Here is a 19,030-nt window from a genome sequence, read left to right as displayed (position 1 = left end):
GCATCCCAGGACAGTTAATAACCTCTTCGGTTGGACACAGGAAATAGGATCTAATGAGATCATGGAACAGTAACTAACTGTGTATCTTCTGTCTTCACTCCTCATCAGTTAGTCAGAGAACACCACAATGACTGCATCCCAAATGGTATCCTATTCCTTATACGGCGCACTACCAGGGTCCAGCACTACGTAGGGAACAGGGTGCCGTTTGGGACGCTGCCGACGTGTGATGTGCTTTGTCCAGACTACAGGCATGTAAACATCACTTTACTCATTCTTCTCCCCTGGGGTTGGCAGATCTATTTCATTAAGGTGTTCCACCCATAGGATTCTATTTCTATTGTTCCACCGCTGCCTAGCAACACTAGAGTTCAAAACATAGACTGTAGTTGCCAGTGTACCTAAGCAGCACGTTGTTGAAGACGTACACTGGAAAACAATCAAACTCCACAGACATCTTTGTTTGTAGACTATACCGCCCACAGACACAAACTTCTGTGTGGAGGATTTTCTTGGTGAAAGCTGGAAGCATCTACCAGTGAGGCTATGGTAGAGCACGAATATGGCAATGCGGATTAGAGTGAATAGAGCCTACTATAGTTTGCTAAGATAAAGCTACAGGATTCATATTCAGTAGGTTATATTGTCAATGCTTGTTTAGTTCAGTATGCACTAATTAAGTAAAATTCAGTAAGTTAGATACACTGACCAGTAAAGCCGGGTAGACAGACACATTCATAGCCATTGGCCAGGTCCAAACACGTGCTATTGTGTCTGCATGGCCCTGACAGACACTCATCAATGTTGATTTCACAGTAGTCACCTGTAGGGAAAGACAAAATGAAAGAGGAAGAAACAGTTTCATGAACATTCCCATTCCTACCAATTATAAACCAAGTGTTAAAAAGAATCCCCTTTCAAGTGAAATCTTAAAAGCCTCCGAGCTATCCACCTTCTGAACTAAAACTAAAAGAGAGAAACTCAGTTCAAGACGGGTTACTAAAATATGGATCCCTCGATTTGCATATATTCATCTAGTTAACTCAGACAATTTCCTAACAATTCAGATTGAAATGAACTGAGAAATAATAGAGAGACCTCTCGTCTGACATTGGATAAATGATCCCTTATGTTTTCAATATGACCTTACATGACCCAGCACGGTCCCAAATGGGACCCTATTCTCTTATAGTGCACTACTTTTGACCAGAGCAGTGATAAGCTTACCGGGGCTCTGGTCAAACATAATGCACTATAAGGGAATAGGGTGCCATTTGTGATGCAGCCCCAGTGTATTGAACATAATGAACATTGACATAGTTATAATGGTTATACACCTCTCGCACAGGACAGCATTAATTTACATGCATATAGGAATATTAGCATAGCTAATTACACAGTGGATTGCTATAGGCTGTCAAGTTATCTTGCTTTAATTTACTTTGCTTGACTTCACTTCGTAAAACAGACCTCAACAAAGGTGTTGGTGATGTTTCTGTTATTGAACTGCTACGTGATCACAACTAGTGTCGTGGTCCCACAATAAGTTGGGTGAATTTTGTGCCATTCCTCCTGACAGAGCTGGTGTAACTAAGTCAGGTGTGTAGGCCTCCTTGCTCGGCACACACATTTTCAGTTCTGCCCACACATTTTCGATAGGATTGAGGTCAGGGCTTTGTGATGGCCACTCCAATACCTTGACTTTGTTGTCCTTAAGACATTTTGCCACAACTTTGGAAGTATGCTTGGGGTCATTGTCCATTTGGAAGACCCATTTGTGACCACGCTATAACTTCCTGACTGATGTCTTGAGATGTTGCTTCAATATATCCACATAATGTTCCTGCCTCATGATGCCATCTATTTTGTGAAGTGCACCAGTCCCTCCTGCAGTAAAGCAGCCCCACAACATGATGCTGCCACCAGAGTGCTTCACGGTTAGGATGGTGTTCTTCAGCTTGCAAGCGTCCCACTTTTTCCTCCAAACATAACGATGGTCATTATGGCCAAACAGTTATTTTTTTGTTTCATCAGACCAGAGGACATTTCTCCAAAAAGTACCATCTTTGTCCACATCTGCAGTTGCAAACCACAGTCTTGCTTTTTTTAATGGCGGTTTTGGAACAGTGGCTTCTTCCTTGCTGAGCGGCCTTTCAGGTTATGTCGAGATAGGACTCGTTTTACTGTGGACCTAGATACTTTTGTACCTGTTTCCTACAGCATCTTCACAAGGTCCTTTGCTGTTGTCCTGGGATTGATTTGCACTTTTTGCAGCAAAGTACTTTCATCTCTAGAAGACAGAATGTGTCTCCTTCCTGAGTGGTATGATGGCTGCGTGGTCCCATGGTGTTTATACTTGCGTACTATTGTTTGTACAGATGAAAGTGGTACCTTCAGGCGTTTGGAAATTGCTCCCAAGGATGAACCAGACTTGTGGAGGTCTACAAATCTTTTCTGAGGTCTTGGCTGATTTCTTTTGATTTTCCCATGATGTTAAGCAAAGTGGCACTGAGTTTGAAGGTAGTCCTTGAAATTCATCCACAGGTACACCTCCAATTGACTCAAATTATGTCAATTAGCCTATCAGAAGCTTCTAAAGCCATGACATCATTTTCTGGAATTTTCCAAGCTGTTTAAAGGCACAGTCAACTTAGTGCATGTTAACTTCTGACCCACTGGAATTGTGATACAGTGAATTATATGTGAAATAATCTGTCTGTAAACAATTGTTGGAAAAATGACTTGTGTCATGCACAAAGTAGATGTCCTAACCGACTTGCCAAAACTATAGTTTGTTAACAAGAAATTTGTGTAATGGTTGAAAAACGAGTTTTAATGACTCCAACCTAAGTGTATGTAAACTTCCGACTTTAACTGTACATAGTGCATTACAGCATATGCAGCCATATACAGCCTCCCAAAGGAGGGTACAGTGGTTCCTCCTTTAAAAGTTGCAAACTTGCCTTGCGGGACATAGAGGTACCCAGCGTCACGGCTTCATTGCTTCAGACACGGCTTCATTGCACTCATTTTGCATTTGGGTCCCAAGGTTTTTATATTACCAATCATATCGAGTGGTTCCAATGACGAATTTTGACGCGAGCCACCCTTGCCTTGTGTCGTTCTTCAACAAAGATGGCTGACAAAACGTTACGGTGGAACCAGATGTAAGTTGTTATAATGTCATAACGAGTCAAGCAAAAGATGTACAATTGAGAGGAATATGTTAGTTAATTTAGAGACAAACGTTTGTGCATATTTTTTTGTCATAAAGTATCTTTCCAGGAACAGGGTTGGAGTTAAAACCTACAGGAGGGTTTCTCTCCAGGAACAGGGCTGGAGTTAAAACCTATAGGAGGGTATCTCTCCAGGAACAGGTTTGGAGTTAAAACCTACAGGAGGGTATCTCTCCAGGAACAGGTTTGGAGTTAAAACCTACAGGAGGGTATCTCTCCAGGAACAGGGTTGGAGTTAAAACCTACAGGAGGGTATCTCTCCAGGAACAGGGCTGGAGTTAAAACCTACAGGAGGGTATCTCTCCAGGAACAGGGTTGGAGTTAAAACCTACAGGAGGGTATCTCTCCAGGAACAGGGTTGGAGTTAAAACCTACAGGAGGGTATCTCTCCAGGAACAGGGTTGGAGTTAAAACCTACAGGAGGGTATCTCTCCAGGAACAGGGCTGGAGTTAAAACCTACAGGAGGGTCTCTCTCCAGGAACAGGGTTGGAGAGCCCTGTTCTTTATCTTACATCTTAGAAACATACTTTAAGGTAAGGTATTTAAAATGATTTATAAGGGGTTTAAGTATTAATGATGACGTTTTGGTCCCAGATCTATTTGTGCTGCCTTGTCAACTCCTACAGTCAACGTACTGTGATGTCACATATGATATGTTTGTCATGACAACAACCATAAGGGATAGAGCACAAATGTACGTGTGTGTGTTGTGTTGTGTTGTGTTGTGTATGTGTGTGTGTGTGTGTGTGTTGTGTGTTGTGTGTGTGTGTGTACCTGTGACTCCGATTGGGCATAAGCAGCTGAATGCGTTGAGCTCATCAGAGCAGGAAGCTCCGTTGTGGCAGGGCTGGCTCAGACACTCGTTTACCTCCACCTCACAGTTATTACCTGGAAAGACAGGAGAGGTTCACTGCATGAAGGTCCACTCATGCATAGTCTACATACCGACACACGCAACTCATGCATAGTCTACATACCGACACACGCACACACTCTGCACACACACACAGAAACACTCACACACACACACACACACACACAGAAGCATCTGCCAGATTTTGAAACATAAATAATAGGCCCCCTTTAATCAAATGAGCTTCCTTAATGATGTGAGGAAGAGAGGAAAGGGGGAAGAGGAATGGGAAGTAGAGAGAGGTAGGGGGGAGAGGAAGGGGGGGCTTCTGACTGTAGATAAATGGGTGTTAAAGGACATGTGCTGTGTCAAAGAAAAGTGTGTTATGGAACTGAATGATACTGAGAGGAGAGGAACTGAATGATACTGAGAGAAGTGTGTAATGGAACTGTACGATACTGAGAGAAGAGGAACTGAATGATACTGAGAGAAGTGTGTAATGGAACTGCTGTATGACATGTGGAAGGTAAATAAGTGTTTAACAATACCAACCTACATAGGGAGGCTCAAGGTCTTTGACACCAAAAGACCAAACGTCGATGGAATTACGAGCAAAGGGGAAATTGCCCTGACATCCCCTGTTGATAACGTAGCTACTCACCAATGAATCCAGGTGCACAGAAACAATTGTAGCCGTTGACGGTGTCTTTGCAAATACTTAGAACACCGCACGGCTTCTCGTCACAGTCATCTATGTTCACCTCGCAGAATTGTCCCGTTAAACCTGAATGAAGAAGAGACGAATGAGACCCTCTGAATTAAGGGCTGGAATTATGAGGGAATCATTTTGAGAACGTAATAATGTTTTGTTTTTTTGTTAAAATCCGAGAATGTTATACTGGCAATTCACAGAGTGACTTTATCCCAATTCCAAACACCTCTTTATCAAACATTACTCATCGCTCTGGGATGCTATTGGCTCCTTAACCCACTAACAAACCTTTTCATTGGTTCTGATGAAATGGTTAACATAATAACACACCTTGTTATTGGCTCCCATCAACTGGTTAACTTGACTCACTAACACACCTGATTCAATTGGTCAACTACTAATTTTATCAATTCAATCAGGTGTTCTTGTTTCTGTAGGAAATAAGTGGGGCAGCCGGAGGTACTTGAGGAGAGGTTTAGGAAACACTGCATTCATATTTCTCATTTTAGTATTCAGTCATCCTAAATGCAGGGACAAGACCCTGAAATAAATATAAACATTACCACAGGTTTCAGTAACAAGGAGCCAATGTCTTACAGGGCAACGCACACGCCAAGCACGCACACACACCCCATTAAAATCACATGCCCTGTTTCTTTGTTCCTGGTGATTAGCTTACCGGGTAAACAATGGCACTTGAATCCTCTCGGTAGATCCACACACTTTGATCCGTGATGACACAGCCCATCGACGCAGTGACCTATGGGGATTTTGCACAGCCGCCCCATGTACCCGTGTTGGCAGACGCATTTGAAGCCGTTCGGCAGCTCTTCACAGAACAGGGTCCCCTCCGGGTCACAGGGATTCAACACACACTGGTTCACGGGTGCAGAGCAGTCATCGGCTCCCCATCCTGTATGCATTGGGGTTTGGATCAAAGAGCTGATTGATGTCTGTGTGTTGAATAGCAGCTGTGTTCTGTGTTCTATTCTTCTACCCACACCCCTTCTGACACAGAGGCGTGGATTGTCATTTCTCAACATGCTCCTGTCATTGTAAGACGTTTTTCTTTTATGATTTCTGCTTTACATATGTTATGTTTTTCACAGTTAGATAGAGGTCCTTAGGCAGTGGAAATACTAGGAAATAAGATTTGATAGAGACCCTTAGACAGTGGAAATATTGTACAAGGAAATAGGATTTGATAGGGGCCCTTAGACAGTGGAAATATTGTACAAGGAAATAGGATTTGATAGGGGCCCTTAGACAGTGGAAATACCAGGAAATAGAGGCCCTTAGATAGTGGAAACACTAGGAAATATAGGCCCTTAGACAGTGGAAATAGAGGCCCTTAGACAGTGGAAGAAATAGGATTTGTAAATATATTGCAACCACCAACCTACATATAGGTATTGAGGGGTGTTTGTGTTTTCCTACATTTATAATTAGACACTCATTCAAGTAATACATGGCTTTGGTCGACTACTCTCTATTATGATCCAGTGGATGTTATTTAAATTAGGTTTGGTTTGGTAATAACAGAGTGCACACAGAGTAATCAATAACAATAACATAGCCTCTTTGAGGGCGTCCCAAATGACACCCTATTCCCTACACTACTTTTGACCAGAGCCATATGGGGCCATTTAGGACTCAGCCTTTTACTACCAATTTTTAAAAAGGGATTATTGTAGAATAAACAAGAGCATCTAAAAACAACCGGAGGGTCTTAATGAATAAATTGCTTAACAATGATTGTGTACAAAGATGGAGGCATAATACTAATTTGACTTCAATGGATTTCAGATATAAGATCTTAATTTGATCACGCTGTTGCAGGACATTTTAAACTAGGTGTTTTGTGGTTTAATGTAACTTCAGCAGAGCCAGATAACGATATATCAACAGGATTAAATCACCCAGATGCAGGTCTTTTGGGTACCTACTTCAGAGAAAACGGTTCTAAAGGGTTAGAGGGATACGAGGTTGTAGATGGAACCTTGGAACAAAGGAGGTCCTTCTGAAGAAAGGGTTTTAAAAAAGAACCAGAAGGGTTTCTACAGGGGCCAGTCAGCAGCATTTCTGGTTCTAGGTAGGACCTTGTTTTCTCAGAGTAACCTGTAGTTTACAGTACAGTATCTGATAAGGAGACAAACTTTACCTGGTGGACAAGTGCAGTGAACCACTCCGGCAAAGATATAACAGGTGCCACCATTTTTGCATTTTGTCCTATCCCCTGACGCACATTCAATAACAGGTGTAGAGCAGTTTTTACCTGGAAAAGTCAAACAAAAACATTTTCAGAAGGACAAATACAATAAAAAAACTGTGCACAACCAATATCCCATCAGTATTGTACAACAGAACCAATGTGCACAACCAACATCACATCATTATTCTGACAGTATTCATGGAGACTAAATGACTGCAGTACTGTGTATCTGCTGTCTACATTCTGCCATTTACATCACAGGGAGGGGAGACTAAATGACTGTAGTACTGTGTATCTGCTGTCTACATTCTGCCATTTACATCACAGGGAGGGGAGACTAAATGACTGTAGTACTGTGTATCTGCTGTCTACATTCTGCCATTTACATCACAGGGAGGGGAGACTAAATGACTGTAGTACTGTGTATCTGCTGTCTACATTCTGCCATTTACATCACAGGGAGGGGAGACTAAATGACTGTAGTACTGTGTATCTGCTGTCTACATTCTGCCATTTACATCACAGGGAGGGGAGACTAAATGACTGCAGTACTGTGTATCTGCTCATTTGAAAATTAGCTGAATGTAAAGGTTTGAATGTCAAATATGTAGTGGACTGTCTCCATCTCAGGGAGAAGAGTGTACAGTATGTGTTCATTTGAAATGAAGCTGAATTCATGTGTTATTATCACAGCTTTACTGTCGCTTGAGATTTTAAACAAAATTATTCCAAAATATCATCAATATGTATCTTGCCCCGCGAGAGGAAACAACGTGCTGGACCATGTGTACACAAACATCTGTGACACGTACAACACCATCCCCGCACCCACTTCGGCCACTTGCTACAAGGAGACCACCATCGCCCCAGTGCCCAGAAAAACAGCTTCGAGAGGTTGGTCATGGTCCACATCAAGGCCAGCATACCAGGCACACTGGACCCACTCCAATGTGCCTACCGCTCCAACAGATCCATGGAAGATGCCATTTCCATCGCTATTCAAACAGCTCTAACACATCTGAACAACAGGAACACCTATGTGAGAATGCTGTTCATAGACTACAGTTCAGCATTCAACACTATTGTTCCCTCCAGGCTCCACACCAAGCTCAGAGCCCTGGGTCTGGAGACCACCCTCTGCAACTGGATCCTGGACTTCCTGACGGGCAGACCACAGGCTGTGAGGATTGGCAACAACACCTCATCCACACTGACTCTTAACACAGAGGCCACCCCAGGGGTGTTACCTCAGCCCTCTGTTGTACTCCCTGTTCACCCACGACTGTGTGGCTTTGCACGACTCCAACTCCATCATCTAGTTTAATGACGACGCCAAGGTTGTAGGCCTGATAACCAACAACGACGAGTCAGCCTATTGGGAGGAGGTAAGTGAACTGGCATTGTGGTGCCAGGACAAAAAACTATATCTCAACGTAAGGAGAAAAAAAAGGAGATGATTGTGGACTTCAGTAAGCAGAGGAGGGAACACGTCCCGATCCACATCAAACAGGACTGCAGTAGAGAGAGTCAGCAGTTTTAAGTTCTTCTGCGTCCACATCACCGAGGACTTGACGTGGACCAACAACACCACCACTCTTGTCAAGAGGGCACATTAGTGCTCTACTTCGTGTGGCGACAAAATACATTCGGCTTGCCGCCCCGGGTCCTCTCCAAATACTACCACTGCACCATCGAGAGCGTCCTGACTGGTTGCATCATGGCCTTGTACGGAAATTGCTCCGTCCACATCCGCAAGGCCATCCAGCGGGTGGTGAAGATGGCCCAGTACATCACTGGGGCCGTGGCCCTCCAGTGGGTGGTGAAGATGGCCCAGTACATCACTGGGACCGTGGCCCTCCAGCGGGTGGTGAAGATGGCCCAGTACATCACTGGGGGCCGTGTTCCCACCCATCCAAGACATCTACTTGAAACATCAGGGATTTTTCTGCCATTGAAATTGTCAGTATTTTTTTTAATACAACCTGCACTGACTCTCCACACAACCTGCACTGACTCTCCACACCTCAGCACCCAACCTGCACTGACTCTCCACACAACCTGCACTGACTTTCCACACAACCTGCACTGACTCTCCACACAACCTGCACTGACTCTCCACACCTCAGCACCCAACCTGCACTGACTCTCCACACCTCAGCACACAACCTGCACTGACTCTCCACACCTTAGCACCCAACCTGCACTGACTCTCCACACCTCAGCACCCAACCTGCACTGACTCTCCACACCTCAGCACACAACCTGCACTGACTCTCCACACCTTAGAATACAACCTGCACTGACTCTCCACACCTCAGCACCCAACCTGCACTGACTCTCCACACCTCAGCACCCAACCTGCACTGACTCTCCACACCTCAGCACACAACCTGCACTGACTCTCCACACCTTAGAATACAACCTGCACTGACTCTCCACACCTCAGCACACAACCTACACTGACTCTCCACACCTTAGAATACAACCTGCACTGACTCTCCACACCTCCGCACTCAATTGCTGCTACCAGACTGCTAAATACTGCACAATTTAACCACTTGCCCACCAAAACGTGTAAATATTGGACTATAAATTGTGCCTTCCTGTATTATACTTATGCTAAAAAAGTTTTTTTTTAAATCTACTGAGCCATTTACTTCACGTTCATATTCTTATCTTATCTTATTTCTTATTGTTGTTGCGTTGTCCAGAAGGAACCTGCAAGTAAGCATTTCATTGGACGGTGTATACCATGTGTATCCTGTACATACGTCTAATAATAAAACTTGAATGTAAAGGATGGAATGCAGAGTAAACACGAACTAGATGTAGTGTAAGTGTTGGGGTCTGGTATATGTCCGTCAGAGATCCTCCGTACTCCACACAGGATTGTAAGAGTATTAACATCTTAGTCTGAGGCCCTTTACTGTCTAGTCTCCCCCTCGGGAGCAGGAATAAAGATGGCTCTAACAGACCTGAGTTCAAAAAGTATTTGAAATATTTAAAATACTTGGTACTCCAGGCAGACTAGAGAAAAAAGTCAGATGGGTGGGATTTACAGTTTAGGACTATTCTATTGGTCTGTTAAGCCAGGGACGCTCAATCAAGAATAGACAACGTGTGTGAAACGATTTCAAATAGTATTTGAACCCAGGACTGATCTCTAATCCCCTTCTATGCACTTCCAGTATTCCAGTTAATATGCTCTTGAGTCAGTCAATTAGCAAACAACTTACAGTGACAACTCTGACAATATTTAGGCCTCTACTCCTCAAATATTATCACCATTAGGTTGACGGGTTGATTTAAAGTGCTGTTTTTTTAACCCACAGACATGACCAGAATACTGAAGACATGTGTGGTTATTACAGACCATATGCAGTGAGGGACGGTTTACCGGACATATATTATTTATGATTTAATAAGAATGATAACATTCATCTCTTACCAACAAACCCCACTGGGCAGATGCATCCATAGTCGGCAACCAGGTCAACACATGTGGAATTGTTGGCGCAGAATCCATAGACACATTCATCATAGTTGATTTCACAGTTCAGCCCCTCAAACCCTATATCAGGAGGAGATGACATCTCACTATCACATACAGTAGGAGATAACATCTCACTATCACATACAGTAGGAGATACCATCTCACTATCACATACAGTAGGAGATAACATCTCACTATCACATACAGTAGGAGATACCATCTCACTAACCCATACAGTAGGAGATTACATTTCACTATCACATACAGTAGGAGATTACATCTCTCTAACACATACAGTAGGAGATAACATCTCACAATCACATACAGTAGGAGATAATATCTCACTATCACATACAATAGGAGATTACATCTCACTATCACATACAATAGGATATAACATCTCACTATCACATACAGTAGGAGATAACATCTCACTAACACATACAGTAGGGAATAATATCTCACTATCACATACAATAGGAGATTACATCTCACTATCACATACAGTTGGATGGTGTAGTAGATCAGACTTTCAAACCAACTCAAAGGCAAAGTTAAGCATCAAATGGAGACGTCAAGTAAAAAACGAGGCCGTGTTTTTATTCAGTCGGTTAGAAATGGTAGCACAGAACCAGTCCTATGATGAACATGTCATTACAGGTCATGTAAAACAAGTAATTCGTTTGTTTTTGCAGTTGTGGGTGTTTTTCTCCTGCTTTTTAAAGACAAGAGATATCCTGGAATATAAACATTTACTGTACAGTGTTTTACCTCTATGATCTCATCAAGCCATCTTCACACTTAAATGCCTAATTCCTGTCATAAATTGGTCGGCGCCATTTATGTCATTAAGTTATGAGTGGAGAGGGGAATATCAGGCAATTTTGCCAATAATTTATTGGCTGTGTCGTCGATGTCCTACCTGTGAGACATACTTCTGATTAAACCTTGATTTCGGCCGAGGACTGTTATGCATTATTAATGGACAAAGGATAATTGTCAAGTTTTATGACATGGAGAGAGATGGAAATTGGTTCCATGGATGGGTGAGTCATAAATGGCACCCTATTCCTTACATAATGAACTACTTTTGACTAGAGCTCATAGGGCCCTGGTCAAAAGTAGTGCACTATATACGGAATAGGGTACCATTTGGAACTTCAGTTCTGGTCAGTAGTGAGGAATGATGAGAATTTGCCCTGCACCGATGGTGCTGATAGCCTGGCATTAGTCATGGGTACCTCTGCAGCCACGGCCTGTGACAGTGCTAATGATAGTCATTTTGTAGCGTGACCATGCAGTGGAATAGGTTTATGGGAGCATAAAATGTCAGAGAAAAAGAGTAGAGTTCTACACCTCACTGTCCTTCACTTCATGGCATTAACCTTTCATCTGGTTTAGCTAGTAGAAATCTATACTTCACTGTCCTTCACTTCATGGCATTAACCTTTCATCTGGTTTAGCTAGTAGAGCTCTACAGCTCACTGTCCTTCATCACATTAACCTTTCATCTGGTTTAGCTAGTAGAGCTCTACAGCTCACTGTTCTTCACTTCATGGCATTAACCTTTCATCTGGTTTAGCTAGTAGAGCTCTACAGCTCACTGTCCTTCATCACATTAACCATTCATCTTGTTGAATGTTAGATATGTGCTGATATAACTTAATGGCCTGAAAATACCCAGTAATAATCAGGTGAGCTCTTAGATAAGAAGGTACTTTTTTATTATTATTTAATTTGCCTCTCAGCAGTGGTTGTATGCATATATGTTGATTCAGTGATAATGCACAGGCCGTGATATAGCCTAGCATTCATTTAGTGCTACATTAATGTACTGCCTTGGAGATGACAGATCAGGTAGCCTGCGGCACAATGTATTTTCTATTTTATTTTTCTACATCCATTTTTATTGATATTTTAAGTCACAATAATGTAATCAATTGCAATAGGTTACCTTCTTGCTGTACAGGGAATAGGGTGCCATGTGGAACACCGACTGGCTCTTACCAGCTGGACAGAAGCAGTGATACAGGTCAACACCGTCCACACACACAGCTCCGTTCTGGCACGGCATCGACTTGCAGTCGTTCAGATTCACCTCACAGAACGGCCCACCAAAGCCTGCATGAGAGAAACACACACACACACACACACACACACACACACACACACACACACACACACACACACACACACACACACACACACACACACACACACACACACACACACACACACACACACACACACACACACGATCATTAGTGAATCTCTTTGGTTAGTTTTATCTGTCAGCCAATTAAGATGTGTATGTCTTTGTTTCCCCACTCTGAAGTTGCTTTACAAAGCTGTTTCTGATCCAGTGTGTGTGTGTGTTTGTGTGAGTGTGCATGTGTATCTGCATGTGTGTGTGTGTGTGTGTGTGTGTGTGTGTGTGTGTGTGTGTGTGTGTGTGTGTGTGTGTGTGTGTGTGTGTGTGTGTGTGTGTGTGTGTGTGTGTGTGTGGGTGTGTGTGTGTGTGCGTCCGTACGTCCGTGCGTTCGTGCGTTCGTGCGTGCGTGCGTGGATCGTTTAATCATTGTTAATATGAGGCATTAATTGGCTCTTTGATATATAACATTAAACAGGCCAGATCCTGTGATATGATCTAATATATAACATTAAACAGGCCAGATCCTGTGATATGATCTGATATGTAACATTAAACAGGCCAGATCCTGTGATATGATCTGATATGTAACATTAAACAGGCCAGATCCTGTGATATGATCTGATATGTAACATTAAACAGGCCAGATCCTGTGATATGATCTGATATGTAACATTAAACAGGCCAGATCCTGTGATATGATCTGATATGTAACATTAAACAGGCCAGATCCTGTGATATGATCTGATATGTAACATTAAACATGCCAGATCCTGTGATATGATCTAATATATAACATTAAACAGGCCAGATCCTGTGATATGATATGTAACATTAAACAGGCCAGATCCTGTGATCTGATATGTAACATTAAACAGGCCATATCCTGTGATCTGATATATAACATTAAACAGGCCAGATCCTGTGATATGATCTGATATGTAACATGAAACAGGCCAGATCCTGTGATCTGAAATATAACATTAAACAGGCCAGATCCTATGATCTGTTCTAACACGAACCTCACCTCCTCCATTCCAAGAGACGCAGGAAACACACAGACAGGCACAGATAGGGACACACACACACAGGTTTGTGATCACACAAACACATCCCTGCCTTGTTCAATATCGTCAATAAGGTGTGTAGGCAGGGGAAGCAGTGGTGAGATGACCAACTAACGCATTGACTGAAGTGAAAGTGGAGGATATGAGAGAGAGAGAGAGAGAGAGAGAGAGAGAGAGAGAGAGAGAGAGAGAGAGAGAGAGAGAGAGAGAGAGAGAGAGAGAGAGAGAGAGAGAGAGAGAGAGAGAGAGAGAGAGAGAGAGAGAGAGAGAGAGAGAGAGAGAGAGAGAGAGAGAGAGAGAGAGAGAGAGAGAGAGGTAGAGAGAGGTAGAGAGAGAGAGAGAGAGAGAGAGAGAGAGAGAGAGAGAGAGAGAGAGAGAGAGAGAGAGAGAGAGAGGTGTTTGGCCCAATGTTCGACAGGGCAGGCAGGGTGCCATTCTAACGAAGCCTTGCACCATAACAAGCACCTATGGGGATCATAAGTGTCAGTTCTTTCCCCAACCCTGTTGTTAGTACCTGGGTTCAAAGAGTATTCGTTCTATTACAAATACTTTGACGGTTTGATTGATCCACTGCCTAGATTGCCAGATGAGTGCGATTTACACTTTTGGTACTAATCCGTAGGTTACATTATGCCAGTCTAGCTCAATCAATCTCAGAGAAAGTATTTTAAAGAAAACAAATGCTATTTGAACCCAGGTTTGACACATGGTTACTGAAAATCTATTTACCGGTGCTCTATCTGAAGAGTTGTCTGGAGTCTTGTAAAACAGACCATGATCACTGATGCAATCATGTCCAGATAAAGTTAATGCATTGCCTTCTCTGAGCGAATACTAAACAGTGATTCCCTGAGCTTAACAATCAACGCAGTTGCTGGCCATGCAGTGGCCGGGTAATGGTGGTAGAAGCACAATGCTGCTGTAATGTAGAGCCTACACATTTCAATGATCATTATTACATTACTGGACTTAGCTGTAACAGAGATAGTTAAACACATTCTTACATTACTGGACTTGGCTGTAACAGAGATAGTTAAACACATTCTTACATTACTGGACTTGGCTGTAACAGAGATAGTTAAACACATTCTTACATTACTGGACTTAGCTGTAACAGAGATAGTTAAACAACACAAAGCACCCTCGGCTATTTCAGCCCACACCTGGAGCGGCAGGTAACCTAGTGGTTAAAAGCGTTGGGCCAGTAACCGAAAGGTCGCTGGTTCGAATGCCGTCCTGCCCATGAACAAGGCAGTTATCCCTCAACAACAACTGTTCCCCGGGAGCTGATGACGTGGACGTCCATTAAGACAGGCCCCTGTACATCTCTGATTCAGAGGGTTAAATGGCCCCTGCACCTCTCTGATTCAGAGGGTTAAATGGCCCCTGCACCTCTCTGATTCAGAGGGTTAAATGACTCCTGCACCTCTCTGATTCAGAGGGGTTAAATGACTCCTGTACCTCTCTGATTCAGAGGGGTTAAATGACTCCTGTACCTCTCTGATTCAGAGGGTTAAATGACTCCTGTACCTCTCTGATTCAGAGGGGTTAAATGACTCCTGTACCTCTCTGATTCAGAGGGTTAAATGACTCCTGTACCTCTCTGATTCAGAGGGTTAAATGACTCCTGTACCTCTCTGATTCAGAGGGTTAAATGACTCCTGCACCTCTCTGATTCAGAGGGTTAAATGACTCCTGCACCTCTCTGATTCAGAGGGGTTAAATGACTCCTGTACCTCTCTGATTCAGAGGGTTAAATGACTCCTGTACCTCTTTGATTCAGAGGGGTTAAATGGCCCCTGCACCTCTCTGATTCAGAGGGTTAAATGACTCCTGTACCTCTCTGATTCAGAGGGGTTAAATGACCCCTGCACCTCTCTGATTCAGAGGGGTTAAATGACTCCTGTACGTCTCAGATTCAGAGGGGTTAAATGACTCCTGTACCTCTCTGATTCAGAGGGTTAAATGAATCCTGCACATCTCTGATTCAGAGGGGTTAAATGACTCCTGCACCTCTCTGATTCAGAGGGGTTAAATGACTCCTGCACCTCTCTGATTCAGAGGGGTTAAATGACTCCTGCACCTCTCTGATTCAGAGGGGTTAAATGACTCCTGCACATCTCTGATTCAGAGGGGTTAAATGACTCCTGCACCTCTCTGATTCAGAGGGGTTAAATGACTCCTGCACCTCTCTGATTCAGAGGGGTTAAATGACTCCTGCACCTCTCTGATTCAGAGGGGTTAAATGACTCCTGCACCTCTCTGATTCAGAGGGGTTAAATGACTCCTGCACCTCTCTGATTCAGAGGGGTTAAATGACTCCTGTACGTCTCAGATTCAGAGGGGTTAAATGACTCCTGTACCTCTCTGATTCAGAGGGGTTAAATGACTCCTGTACCTCTCTGATTCAGAGGGGTTAAATGACTCCTGTACCTCTCTGATTCAGAGGGGTTAAATGACTCCTGTACCTCTCTGATTCAGAGGGGTTAAATGACTCCTGTACCTCTCTGATTCAGAGGGGTTAAATGACTCCTGTACCTCTCAGATTCAGAGGGGTTAAATGACTCCTGTACCTCTCAGATTCAGAGGGTTAAATGACTCCTGTACCTCTCTGATTCAGAGGGGTAAAATGACTCCTGTACCTCTCTGATTCAGAGGGGTTAAATGACTCCTGTACCTCTCAGATTCAGAGGGTTAAATGACTCCTGTACCTCTCTGATTCAGAGGGGTAAAATGACTCCTGTACCTCTCTGATTCAGAGGGGTTAAATGACTCCTGTACCTCTCTGATTCAGAGGGGTTAAATGACTCCTGTACCTCTCTGATTCAGAGGGTTAAATGTTAAGACACGTTTCAGTTGGACATTACTCTTTTCTTGTAGTCTTTTTTCACATCAGTACTTCTTGTCTTTAAAATGTGCTTTCTTCCTGTCAGTGGGCACTTTTGAGTGTTTTGACAAAGACTATCAATGTCACAAATGGAACCCTATTCTCTATTATAGTGCACTACTTTTGAAAAGGGCCCGTAGGGAATAGGGTGCCATTTGGGAAGGAGAGAAAGGACTATTAAAATCCTGAAACCAAGTGTGTCTGTCGCATCAGCAACACGCGTCACTTCCTCCCGGGTATTGATCATTACCGAGAGCCCACTTTTAAGAAATAAGAAATGGCACACTATTCCCTATTTTGTGCACTATGTTTGACCAGGGCCCATAGGGCTCTGTAGTGAAGTATTTAGGGAATAGGGTGCCATTTGGGACGGACCCAGTGTCTTGGGTTTAGCCATGCTTCTCTGACAGATACTAGGGAGGCCACTTTCACTGCTTCTGAAACAATGCTTTTAGCTTGTAAAATATAATGGAGTGGATGAACACATAGCAAGGACACATTGCAGTGAGGGAGACAGTTCTAGAAGGTGGTGCCGGGACATCGCTGTTTAGTGTGTGTGTGTGTGTGTGAGTGTTTGTGTGTGTGTGAGTGTGAGTGTGACACATATTCCTGTTAAGCCATCTTGGCAGGTGCAGCATTAAGGCAGTAGATAATGTGTATGCCAACCCCTGCCAGTCTAAAACATTTCTGAAAGGCCATCCGCTGCGGCGTGTAATTTGCCCTTGAGACGTGGAGCCAGAGCTGGGTAGAGGACTAGAGAGGAGTGACGGAGGAGGCTGGAGCTACCTGTAATGTTGCTCTTCCATTTACATAACAAATCAGTCATGATGGTTCACTCTGACACACGTCAAGAATAAGTGCAAGGGGAGTAATGAAGCTGTTGGTTATTGATGTGGTCGCCTGAACCTCCACGGGATAATCGCTCAGACTAAGATAATGTTTCACATTTTAGGTGTGGTGGTTAGATGTGTGATGGCTCGTTTGGACATGTGCAAATATCTTAGTTACATTATATTAATGCATGCATCGCTTTACGATCACTGTTCACTCTCTGTACCCTGTTTAACATCACAACACTGTTCACTGTCTGTACCCTGTTTAACATCACAACACTGTTCACTCTCTGTACCCTGTTTAACATCACAACACTGTTCACTGTCTGTACCCTGTTTAACATCACAACACTGTTCACTCTCTGTACCCTGTTTAACATCACAACACTGTTCACTGTCTGTACCCTGTTTAACATCACTGTTCACTCTCTGTACCCTGTTTAACATCACAACACTGTTCACTGTCTGTACCCTGTTTAACATCACAACACTGTTCACTGTCTGTACCCTGTTTAACATCACAACACTGTTCACTGTCTGTACCCTGTTTAACATCACAACACTGTTCACTGTCTGTACCCTGTTTAACATCACAACACTGTTCACTCTCTGTACCCTGTTTAACATCACAACACTGTTCACTGTCTGTACCCTGTTTAACATCACAACACTGTTCACTGTCTGTACCCTGTTTAACATCACAACACTGTTCACTGTCTGTACCCTGTTTAACATCACATCACTGTTCACTCTCTGTACCCTGTTTAACATCACAACACTGTTCACTATCTGTACCCTGTTTAACATCACAACACTGTTCACTGTCTGTACCCTGTTTAACATCACAACACTGTTCACTGTCTGTACCCTGCATAACATCACAACACTGTTCACTGTCTGTACCCTGTTTAACATCACAACACTGTTCACTGTCTGTACCCTGTTTAACATCACATCACTGTTCACTGTCTGTACCCTGTTTAACATCACAACACTGTTCACTGTCTGTACCCTGTTTAACATCACAACACTGTTCACTGTCTGTACCCTGTTTAACATCACAACACTGTTCACTCTCTGTACCCTGCATAACTTCACAACACTGTTCACTGTCTGTACCCTGTTTAACATCACAACACTGTTCACTGTCTGTACCTGCACCTAAACCTATGCAGGGTTATTTTTATGATACAAGCTTCACTATCGTGAAGCAAGTTGAACTTTAACCCCATAGCTAAACACTCAAGGCTAAATACAATATCCAAACTGCCTCTGGAAGAAACATCAGCACAAGAACTGTTATCCGGGAGCTTCATGAAATGGGTTTCCATGGCCGAGCAGCAGCACACAAGCCTAAGATCACCATGTGCAATGCCAAGCGTTGGCTGGAGTGGTGTAAAGCTCGCCGCCATTGGACTCTGGAGCAGTCGCAAAACATTCTCTGGAGTGATGAATCACGCTTCACTATCTGTCAGTCCGACGGACTAATCTGGGTTTGGTGGATGCCAGGAGAACGCTACATCCCAAAAAGGAAATTGACAACTGTAAAGTTTGGGGGAGGAGGAATAATGGGCTGGGGCTGTTTTT

General features: G+C 43.4%; 1 protein-coding gene across 1 annotated transcript in view; it reads right to left on the bottom strand.

The window, feature by feature from the left end:
• Positions 1 to 19,030, bottom strand: part of eys (eyes shut homolog) — a 506,958-nt gene that overhangs the window by 413,153 nt on the left and 74,775 nt on the right. The window contains exons 13-19 of the mRNA XM_071394489.1: positions 12,515 to 12,628; positions 10,463 to 10,585; positions 6,964 to 7,077; positions 5,482 to 5,715; positions 4,752 to 4,874; positions 4,012 to 4,125; positions 710 to 823 (exon numbers count right to left, since the gene is read on the bottom strand). Of these exons, the coding sequence (XP_071250590.1) occupies positions 710 to 823; positions 4,012 to 4,125; positions 4,752 to 4,874; positions 5,482 to 5,715; positions 6,964 to 7,077; positions 10,463 to 10,585; positions 12,515 to 12,628 (936 nt within the window). The remainder of the gene's footprint in view (positions 1 to 709; positions 824 to 4,011; positions 4,126 to 4,751; positions 4,875 to 5,481; positions 5,716 to 6,963; positions 7,078 to 10,462; positions 10,586 to 12,514; positions 12,629 to 19,030) is intronic.

Source organism: Salvelinus alpinus, chromosome 3 (assembly GCF_045679555.1).
Source record: "Salvelinus alpinus chromosome 3, SLU_Salpinus.1, whole genome shotgun sequence".
Lineage (NCBI taxonomy): Eukaryota > Metazoa > Chordata > Actinopteri > Salmoniformes > Salmonidae > Salvelinus > Salvelinus alpinus.
This window is presented reverse-complemented; position numbering and strand designations above follow the sequence as displayed.